At 41.6% G+C, this 11,596-nt stretch overlaps 1 protein-coding gene across 2 annotated transcripts in view; it reads right to left on the reverse strand.

The window, feature by feature from the left end:
• Nucleotides 1-1,153: 1,153 nt before the first annotated feature.
• Nucleotides 1,154-11,596, reverse strand: part of Cfap300 (cilia and flagella associated protein 300) — an 18,841-nt gene continuing 8,398 nt past the window's right edge. The window contains exons 4-7 of one of the 2 annotated variants that reach the window (XM_021207680.2): nt 6,461-6,627; nt 5,342-5,514; nt 2,757-2,823; nt 1,154-1,377 (exon numbers count right to left, since the gene is read on the reverse strand). In XM_021207680.2, the coding sequence (XP_021063339.1) occupies nt 1,249-1,377; nt 2,757-2,823; nt 5,342-5,514; nt 6,461-6,627 (536 nt within the window). In that variant the 3' untranslated portion in view covers nt 1,154-1,248. The remainder of the gene's footprint in view (nt 1,378-2,756; nt 2,824-5,341; nt 5,515-6,460; nt 6,628-11,596) is intronic. The other variant, XM_029543560.1, reaches the window with a different exon arrangement.

Genomic DNA, 11,596 nt, shown 5'->3' on the forward strand with positions numbered 1-11,596 from the left:
GGGTATAGGGAATTTTTTGGATAGCATTTGAAATGTAAATAAAGAAAATAATAATAATAATAAAAATTCATGAAAAAAAAGAAACTGTGTGACAGCCCGAGTTTTTTTTTTAGAATGTTACTTGTATGTATATTATTATTATTATTATTTTCTTTATTTACATTTCAAATGATGGGATGGCTTCCCGAATGACAGCTAGAGTTTTAACTTGTTAAACAATAAGAATTTAGTTATTTTTAAAAATGTATTTATTTTTATTTTATATACATTGGTGTTTTGTCAGGTCCCCTGGAAGCAGAGTTACAGACAGTTGTGCATTACCTTATGGGTACTGGGAACTAAACTGGAGTTGCCTGGAGGAGCAGCCGGTGCTCTTAACCACAAAGCCATTTCTGTAGCCCCAAGAGTTTACAATTATTTTTAACTGACGATTTTAAGTGGAAAAATGAAGCAAAAAAATTCTATGTTTTTTCCTATCTGTAGAGATATAACTTTTTTACTTTTCTTTTCAAGACAGGGTTTCTCTATGTAGCCCTGACTATCCTAGAACTTGCTCTTAGAGAACTACTGCTACTCCCTCTTGAGTATCATGCCAACAAGACATAAACCTTTCTGCAATGATAAAAATGTAATTTCATGAACTGAAGTCAAATAGTCATATTAATTCACATTAATGGCTGGTGGTGGAGATGTTTAATGTTTCAATTCTAATCCAGAATCAATTAGCTTCTCAAAGGCCAGGCCTGGTGGTCCATGTTTATATTACAACACTCAAAATGTAGAGGCAAGATGATCAAGAGTTCAAGACCAGCCTTAGCTACAAAGTAAGTTCAAGGATCATCTATCCTAGGGTACACGAGATACTACCTCAAAAAAACTAAAAACAATTTTTAAAACAGGAAGTTAGGAATGTGGCTGAATCTTTTTTTTTCAATTTTTATTAGGTATTTACTTCATTTACATTTTAAATGCTATCCCCAAAGTCCCCTATACCCTCCTGTGGCTGAATCTTAATAGAACAAACATGACTTTGTGACTTTCTGCTTTGTACAGGATCTATCCGGGATTCCAGCACGGACATGCTGCAAACTGAGAAATAGGCACTTTGGGGTTGGTTCTCTTCCGCTCAAGATGGGCTCTGTACAGTGGCCTTCGATGGGTCTGCAGAGAGCCCATATATCTACCTATGAGTGCTGACGCAGAGACACAGTGAACTAAAGAACAGTGTAATAGATGGCTTAAACAACCCTAAGCCATGTGCCCTACACCATAGCAGTGGTATAGGACATTCACGTGACGCTTGATGGGGTCCACAACAAAATACGAGAATGTCTGCTCATGCTCTTTAGGTGAAGGGTAGCACACGCCACTGGAGTCCTGAAAAGAGAAGCTGTAATTATTTAGTATTCAGCCACACTGGTCTTTGACTACACATAGTTCTGCCCAAGCATCCCGAAACATAATGGCTTACAACTTTAATCCCAGTCCTTCGGAGGCTGCAGCAGAAGGACTGAGTTTGAGGCCAGTCTGGAGTGCAAACCAGATGTCTGTCTCAATAAACAAAGACAAATAATTAAACATATATAAAAATTTTAGATAATAAATTGGCAATAAACCACCAATAGTATTATTAATAGTACAAGTCTATTACACATGTGTATCATAACTGTACCTCTTGCTCTTAAGGAATGTATAAATCATAGTCTTTCCATGGTACTTCTGCTGTTTAGTTGTGCTTTATTTAACTGTATGCCCCAGGCTGGCCTCAAACTCATGGCAATACTGCCTTAGTGCTGGAATACAGGTGTGAGCCACCATACCTGGCTTGCTTTTTTCTTATTTAGGGGTATGTGTATATTGAGATAGGGTTTCATTAGGTAGTCCAGGCTAGACTAGAGCTTGATAGCCTTCTGCCTCAGTCCCCTGAGTGCTAGGATTCTAGCTTGTACCTTTTCCACACCTGTCAGTCTAAGAGAAGCACGTTATGGACTGAGACATTTGTTGAGTCCACATGCCTGCCACATGTTGTCGTCAACTTGGTCCAAACCTAGACTAGCTTTGGGAAGAGAGGATCTCTCTTAAGGGATAACTTCCATCAGACTTGTGTGTGGGTATGTCTGTGGGGCATTATCTTCATTAATAATGGATGGAGGAGCCTAGCCCACCATGGGTAGTGCCAACACCGGACAAGCAGTCTGGACCATATGAGAGAGCAGGCTAACAAGCCAGGAGGCGAAGGAGTAAGTCGCGCTTTCCCATGGAATCCGCTTTAGTTCCTGCTTCGGCTTCCCTCTTAGTGAACTGGGACTGTAAGGCAAAGAACGTTCTCCTCCCTTGAGATGGCTCAGATCCGTGCTCTATCGCATCAGCAGCAAGCACATGAGTAGAGAAGGTGGTGCCACAATAGTGGCTATTGCTGTGACAGCCCTGACCATGTTGTTTGGGAAGGATTGTGGAAAGAGTTTGGAACTTTGGGCTGGAAAAGCCCTTAGTGCTCAAAGTAGAGTTGGGTATTCTCCCAGAGCCTGAAGACAGAACTGAGAGTATAGCAGTAAGTAGCATTCCTTCAGAGTCTCTGCTTCTCTCTTCCTGAGAGAGGCTCCTGGCATGACTCCCCATGAAGCTGAACCCTGTCACATTTGATTCTCATGAGTACTTAGCGCCATCATAACAAACATACACACAACAGCAGATAGCATAAGCCACAAGGATAGCAACTGTATTTGTAATGAGTAATTAACAAGCTCAATACTCACGTAGGCTTTTACTTTAAAGACAGAAGAGGTAATTTGTATTTCCTTGGTTCGAGGATGTTTCCGAACACTAAAATGGGGGGAAAAAGGCACATTTAAAATATGAAAAGCCTGGGGCTGGAGAGAGCTCAGTGGTTCAGATAACCCACTGTTCTGGCAGAGGACCTGGGTTCTGTTCCTGGAGTCTGTATCAGGAGGCTGTAACTCCTGTAACTTTAACTCCAGGGGATACAACTCCTCTTATGCCCTCACTGAACTTGTACATGCATACACATACAAATAAATCATAAAAATAAGATGCCATCAGTTCACCCGTTCTTTTTATGAATTGTTGTTAGTCTTCAGGTCTTTAAAAAATTTTAACACACAAAAATGTAAATGAGGGCAACACATCTAAAGTATATTACATACATTTATAATTAAGACATCTTGATGAAACCCATTATTATGTATAACTAAGAGATGCTAACAGAACCTTTTTTAAATGTAAAGGAAGTTGCAGATTAGACTACAAAACGTCTAAGGGACAGAGTATTTCTGTAGTGTTTAAGTTCCTGAGTTGTTTGTCTCAAATACCGCAGTGACCCTTCTCCACTGCACATGGCAGTGAGACATTCCACAGGCTAGTGTGGCAGAGTGGTAGTGTGTGCATGCATGGCGGGCTGCAGAGAGGAAGACACTGGTCTCCTCAGTTTACACGAATTACAAGTGGGCAGAACACGCTCAACTATTTGGTGGTCATGCATGCTTTTCTCAAATGTTTTCTTTTTCCTTCCTTTCTTTCTCACAGCACCAGTGTGGCGTTTGGAGGTCAGCATGGTGAAATCTGTTTTCTCCTTCTTTCCATGGGACGGAACTCAGTTTGTCTGGCTAGTGCAGCAAAAGCCTTTACCTGTCAAGCCACTGTGCTGCCTTTGTTTCCCTGACCTGTCCTGGAATCAGAATTTAGACCATGTTAGCCTAGCACCTGCAGTGATCCTCATGCCTCTGCTCTTCAGGGCTGGAATTATATGCATGGCCCCAATTCATAATCTTGAAGTTTTTTTTTTAAAAGATTGCTTTATATTTTATATGTATAAATGTTTGCTTTTATGCATGTATATATACTACATGTATGTAGTGCTCATAGAAACCAGAAGGCGGCACCATGTGCCCTGGAGCTGGAGTTATAGGTGGTTGTAAGCTGCCCTGTGGTTTCCGGGACAAGCTGGGACCCTTTGGATAAGTAACAGACTCTCTTACGTGCTGAGCCATCTCTTCAGGCTCAAGTTTATAGTCTATTCTTGAACTGAAATTCAAAAAGTAAGGAAGGGTGGGATGGTGGGAGGGTGGAAGACAGGGAGGGTGTGCCGAGTAGAATACTAAAATTAACTACATGTCTTTGGCATTAACTTGGAAGGGTAAAGATTATGTCTAAATGAAAATTCTACTCATTTAGAATAAAGGTTTTACAACTCTCCCCTGCCTCTCTTCCCCATACACACATCCTTCGTGACCTCCCCTGCTCCTTCGGTATTTAAGGGAGGGTGGGTGGGGGGAGAGGGATGGGATGTGGCAGTTGCTATCACAGTACTGGATGGGACAGAGTGAGTGCCAGATCTGAATAAGAAAAGGACAAGAGGGCTGGCAAGATGGCTCAGTGGGTAAGAGCACTGACTGCCCTTCCAAAGGTCCTGAGTTCAAATCCCAGCAACCACATGGTGGCTCACAACCACCTGTAATGAGATCTGACACCTTCTACTGGTGCATCTGACGTCAGCTACAGCAAGCAGGGTCGACTGGAGGGAGCAGAGGTCCTAAAATTCAATTCCCAACAACCACATGAAAGCTCACAACCATCTGTACAGCTACAGTGTACTCATATACATAAAATAAATAAATACATCTTTAAAAAAAAAAAAAAAAGAAAAGAAAAGGACAAGAGCCAGGCGTGGTGGCACATGCCTTTAATCCCAGCACTCAGGAGGCAGAGGCAGGCAGATTTCTGAGTTCGAGGCCAGCCTGGTCTACAAAGTGAGTTCTAGGACAGCCAGGGCTACACAGAGAAACCCTGTCTCGAAAAACCATTAAAAAAAAAAAGAAAAAAGAAAAGAAAAGGACAAGAATGGAAAGACTGGGAACTAAGTCTGGGGATCTTGGGCTGCTGACGCAGGGAGACTGCCTGGACTGCAGAGTGATTTCCAAGGCGGCTTGAGTTGCAGTTTAAGACTGTCTCACAGGACAAGACACACAAGAACTGATAAGAACACTAAAGCCAGGGCTGCTGCCTCAATGGTAGAATGCTTGCCTATGGATTCAATACCAGCACCGGGAAGAAAAAAATCATCCCTCAAACAAACAAACAAAATCGAAAACAAGCCATAGTCATGAAATCCTTGCTTCCAGAAGCCAGAGGCAAACTACAAAAGGACCAGTGCAGCTGCCAATATGAACATGAGTGACACTGGGTGGTTCCACCTGCTTACAGTTAAATTTCACAGGGAGAACATTACCTCACCAGATCCTTATAGATCAGCTTCCAATATGAACATGAGTGACACTGGGTGGTTCCACCTGCTTACAATTAAATTTCACAGGGAGAACATTACCTCACCAGATCCTTATAGATCAGCTTTGCTGTCTCCAGATATGGCTTTAGCACATCTTCATACTGACAAAGGGACCCTCCGAGGCAGAGATGCTTAAAAAGGCAGAACAGGAACTCTTCCCTTTCCACTGGGCTAAAGACTTCATAGTTTTCAGAGTCTTCCATGAGCAAAACCTAAGATTAAAAAAATCATCTTAGTACAATGTAATATATTGAATTAATTTTATGGTTATGATTTTAAGCTTTGGGAGTTTTAACATATAATTTAAATGAGTATTTTAAACTTAGTACTTTTGTGTACTGGGGATTACACAGAGTCATATTTCTGACAGTGCACGCTCCACCATTTAACTACACTTCCAGATCAACCTTATGCTTATTTGGAGAACCAATCATGGCCATGATGTAGTGGTGTATCCAGTAAACCCATATTAGGGGGTAGGAACAGGATCAGAAGGTCAAGGCCACCCTAAACTACTAGTTTATTAGGCATATGCGACCATGCCGTGTTTATGCAGTACTAGGAAATCAAACACAAGGTGTTGTGCATACTTCAGTCCCAGGGAGTCTGATGTTGCCCTCTGACTAGATCACATACTCTCCCAACAGTGCTATGTCCCACGCTCCATTTTTAGTTTAGTTTTGTTGGTTTTGTTTTTGAGACAGTTCTCGCTGTGTAGCCCAGGATAGCCTATAACTACGTAGGCTGGCCTTGAACTCCTGATCCCTTGCCTCTACCTTTTAAATGCTAGGATTACAGGCATGTGGCACTATAACTAATCTTACATAAATATTCTTCATATTCATTTGATTTAAAGACTCCTACAGAAGACAATAGCTACTCATTAAATAGGTCAGAATTTCTCTACCTGTGAATTGAGATGACTGTTGAGAGGAACTGTCTTATGAATGTCTAGTGTTAGCCAAATTTTTACTCTCACATGTCAGTAACATCTGACTGACAAATACAAATTGCTAAGTACACACACTAAGAAGAAACAGCACTGGTCATATCGACTAGCTAGAGGTAGCTTACGAGTTTTACTCAGGCTTTGGGTTTTGATATTTTATATTTCCTTCAATAAAGTTCCACTGTGGAATTTTAAAATTCTTTACTTACTTTTCTCAGTTCATCTGAAATGAGAAACGGATCACAGAAAGAATCTAGGCATTTGACAATGTGTCCACTTTCTCGTACAATATTTTCATCATATAACCGTTGGAAAAATGACATTGAAAGTTGTGTGCATGGAACATTTATAGCTTCAATTTTTTTCACTTCAGATCCTGAAAGAAGATATTTTGTAAAGAACAAAAATGCAAAAGTGAATTTAGTGATTTCAGTTATTTCTAACCCTTTTATAGGGATGTGTTTTTATGTATGTGTATATGCGGTATCTGTGTATCTGGTATGTGTGTACAGATGCCCATGGAGGTCAGAATGCAGCATCAGATCCCCTGGAGTTATGAGCATATGACTTGGATTCAAATTCCATTCCACTGGTTTGTTTGTTTTTTCTTAGTTTTGTTTTGTTTTTGAGTCAAAGTCTTGGTATGTAGCCTTGGTTGTCCTAGAACTCACTATGTAGACTTGGCTGGCCTCAAACTCACAGACAGTGAGAGCTGAGATTAAACATGTATGTTACTATGCCTGGCTCAGGCCCCTATTTTTAGTTATTTCTAAATTCAACCATTATGTACAGATTCTAAGAAGTTACCAAGTGTGACTCATATCTTAATGGTTCAATGGTAGAAAGTGCTGCACAGGGTCATGAGTTTAGTCCCTGATGACCACGAAAAGACAAAACCCATCTCCAAGGTACCTTCTGTGACACGTACACACAGCCATATAGACACACTATTACTACTACCAATACATTTTAAATTGAAATAAAATTTAGGGATCAGTGGTTAAGAATAGTTGCTGCTTTTCTAGAGGACCACTGTTTAGATCCAACAACCCACCTCAGGTGGCTCACCTATAACTCTAACTCCAAGGAGATTTCAGTAGGTAACCCACACCAATACATAAATATAAAATAAAAAAAGAAATCTTTCCTTCCTTCCCTCCTTCCTTCCTCCTTCCCTCCCCTCCCCTTCCTTTCTTCTTTCTTCTTCTTCTTCTTCTTTTTCTTCTTCTTCTTCTTCTTCTTCTTCTTCTTCTTCTTCTTCTTCTTCTTCTTCTTCTTCTTCTTCTTCTTCTTCTTCTTCTTCTTCTTNTTTCTTCTTCTTCTTCTTCTTCTTCTTCTTCTTCTTCTTCTTCTTCTTCTTCTTCTTCTTCTTCTTCTTCTTCTTCTTCTTCTTCTTCTTCTTCTTCGACTGGGTTTCTCTGTGTAATCCTGTTTGTTCTAGAACTTCCTCTACATCTAAAGACTAGGCTGGCCTTGAACTCTGAGATCTGACTGCCTCTGCTTCCCTTGTAGTGGGATTAAAGGCATGTGTCCTGCAAGGAGGTGGATAATAAATCTTAAAACACACACACACACACACACACACACACACACACACACACTTACTTTAGAGCCAACCTCAGCATTTAGAAGGTGAACACAGGAGAATTGCCACAAATCTGAAGATGGGTTGCATAATAAGTTCTAAGCCAGTATAGGCTTTAGAGTGATACTCAAGTTTTAAAAAGCTAAAACTAAAAAATAATTTATAATAAATTCTCATTTCAGAACTAGGTGAATACAGTCTAGAGAATACCTTACAGCAAAATACTTTGTGTGCTTATCAAGAGATTTATAGATAGCTCTGGATGTGTGTGCCTTTGTGTGTGTGTTGGTACAGGGACAAAGTTTCATATAACCCATATTGACCATGACATTACCATGTAGCGGAGGATGACCTTGACCCTCTGACCTTCTGCTTCTGCCTTTTTGTGGTAGGATTACAGGTATGCACAACCATGCCCAGCATTATTTGGTGCCAGGGACAGAATCCAGGGGTCCTGCATGCCAGCATGCGCTCTACTGAAACTCCAATGTCAGAATTGCCTATAAAACTTTGCCTTTTGGCAAAGATCATTTGTAGAATTGCCCATGAAAGCATAAGACTCCTTCACATACTTGGGAGGCAGAGGCAGGCGGATTTCTGAGTTCGAGGCCAGCCTGGTCTACAGAGTGAGTTCCAGGACAACCCAGAGAAACCCTGTCTCAAAAAACCAAAAAAAAAAGAAAAAAAAAAAAAAAAAAGACTCCTTCACATATTTTGGGTTTTCATAATTCTAAATGCTCTATGATTGATATTACACAGATTTAGAGCTAGATATTGTAGCACATACCTATAGCCTAGCTTTCTTGGACAGGCTAGCCTGAGCTTCAAAATGAAACCGTGTCTCAAAACAGGTGGGTGTGGGTGAGGTAGGGCTCGTCTGGAGAGATAGATGTCTCTGTGGTTTAGAGTATGTACTGCTCTTATAGAGGACCTGAGTTCAGTTCCTAGCACCCACAGTAGATGACTCACAAGACCCGTAACTCCAGCTCCCAGGAGACCTGACACCTCTGATCTCCATAGACAGCTATATTCAAACCCACACACCCACACGGACATGAGTATAATTAAAAATAAAATAGATCTTTAAGATAAAACACACACATACACACACACACACACACACACACACACACACACACGGCCGGGCAGTGGAGGCTCACACCTTTAATCCCAGGCAGATTTCTGAGTTTGAGGCCAGCCTGGGCTAAACAGAGAAACCCTGTCTCGAAAAAAAAAAAAAAAAAGAAGGCCACCCCCAACCCAACCAAAGCACCAAGGGTTGGCACAATGGGGTCAGTGGATAAAGGTGCTTGCTACCAATTCTGATGACCTAAATTCAATCTATTGGACCCGCACAATAAAAGAACAGAACCAACTCCTGAAAACTATCCTAGGGCATGTGTGCACACACAAATGTTAACAGCAAAAAGCTGAGCATTGTGGTGGCTTCCATCTACTGTGTTATCACTTGAAGCAAAGGCAGGAGGATAGATCAACGTAGCAAGTTCCAACTAGGGCTGCAGTGAGACCCTTGTTTCAGAAAACAAAACATCAAAACCAAAACAATAATTTAATTAATTATCATCTGTGAAGTCTTTGAGGATGCCTTGAATGTTTTCTCTTCATTACAAAGTCTCCTTTAGGTCTCACTGACAGCGTGTATGACACAATGTTTTCCAGGCCAAGGTAAAACTTAGAGGAGCTCTGACCAAGTCACCACATGTCTAAAGGGAAATGTGGATTAACTAACTGCATTGGGCTCTGCTTCCTGTATGGCCATGGCTCCTCCCTTTTTGCCTCCCAGTCCCCAGGCTACACTTATTCCTTGAATATTTCTTTTAGAAATAGAATTTTCACCAGCATAGTGGTGATACAAGCCTTTAATCCTAGCAGAGGCAGGTGGATCTCTACGTGTTTAAGGCTAGCCTGGTTTATAGAGGACAGCCAGGGCTACACAGAGAAATCCTGTCTCAACAAAACAAAACAAAACAAAAACCAAAACCCACAAAGATCTTTCTGTTAGTACAATTAAGTTATACAGCTATAAAGGTAAATACAAATATTTTTATTATTATCATATCAATGTCTCCCCTTGCCCCCTTTTTAACCTACATACATAGTCTTATATAAGATGATGTTCTTTTGTCTTCTAACCACCCTGCTGTTTTTAAGGTCTTGGGACCTGAACCCAGGGCCCCCTACATGCTACTGCTGAGGCTCACCTTACAGGCCCACTGTTGTATCACCAGCCTGACAAATGCCAGGGCTTAAAAGTAACCCTGGCAACTGTCTGCACTTTGTGTTTTGGCTAGCCACCAGCTCATGTTGGAACCTGTCATTGCAGGTTACAATCCTAGATGTGGGGCCTAGAAAGATGCCTGAAGCTAGGAACAGTATGTGCTTCAGTGACTTCAAAAGCTGTGCTGCAGAGAGAAGGGCCTGCTGTTTCTGAGGCCTATCCCTCTTGGGAGCAGATAAAGTAAAAAGCCTACAGACTATGATGGAATAAGTCTGGGCGCTTCAGAAAGACCCAAGGGCCTCGAGGAAAGCCTGGTAGATCCATGGCATTGGCTGGTGGACACTGCATGGGAGAAGCAGTGACATGTGCAATGTGCATGTTGAGATAGTTTTTGTAAACCAGGCTGGCCCTGAACTGGCAATAACCTGCAACCTGCATCTGCCACCCCCACTCCCCATCATGAGGGGTCTACTGGTGTGTACCCCAACCTGGCAAGCATGCCATTTTAATAAGTCTGACTTACTAAATTAAATTCAGATTTGAAGGTGTGAAAGAGCATCTGCCATGGACTGGTACATTCTACCAGTTCACAGGATGACGGCCTAACCCAGGGTAACTGCATTCTGAGCAGAGGCTGCTGGGAAGTAACTGAGAACAGATGAAGTCAGGGCAATGCAATTTAGGATTGTGTATTATACAAAGTAGGATTTTGTTCCTAGTTCCTAAATTCAGCTTCCTCACATCCAAAATACTACTTATCTTACCTCAAAAGGTTCCAGACTTTACCTCATTAAGGCTCAAAGTTTTGTCTAAATTGGATACAAGTAGGACAGAGGTAGAGTTTACTCTGAGGAAGTATTCCTAAAATACACTGGTGGCACAAACCTTTAATCCCAGCACTCAGAAGGCAGGGGCAGGTGGAGCTCTGATTTTCAGGCCAGCCTGGTCTACAGAGTGAGAAATCTAAGATAAGATAAAATAAAATAAAATAAAATACAGCACTGGGATGAACGTAGGACAGCCATTTCCACTTCATACCTGGAAGACAGTGTCTAGGGACTGGATGACAGCTTCCTGGCAAGCCTGAGAGAAGACAGATTCCGTGCACTCTTAGGCTCAAGGATAATTCATTTTAGTTTTTATCTTATGCCTTCTGGGCATACTGGGAGTGTTCCCACAGCTCTCCCAGGTAGCAGGAGAGTGCTTCAGGCAACAGGTGAACCAATTCCTACGGTTTCTAGGGTTAACTTGGCCCCCAGAGCTCTGTATGGGATGGCCCTGTCTTGGATGATAAGATTAGAGGCTATCTGTTCTAGGAAAATGACCTTGGGGGGCTGGTGAGTTGGCTCAGTGGGTAAGAGCACCCAACTGCTCTTTGAACTCTTCTGGAGTTCAAATCCCAGCAACCACATGGTGACTCATAACCATCTGTAACAAGATCTGACTCCCTCTTCTGGAGTGTCTGAAGACAGCTACAGTGTACTTACATATAATAAATAAATAAATCTTTAAAAAAAAAAA

Source organism: Mus pahari, chromosome 10, assembly GCF_900095145.1.
Source record: "Mus pahari chromosome 10, PAHARI_EIJ_v1.1, whole genome shotgun sequence".
NCBI classification, from domain to species: Eukaryota; Metazoa; Chordata; class Mammalia; order Rodentia; family Muridae; genus Mus; species Mus pahari.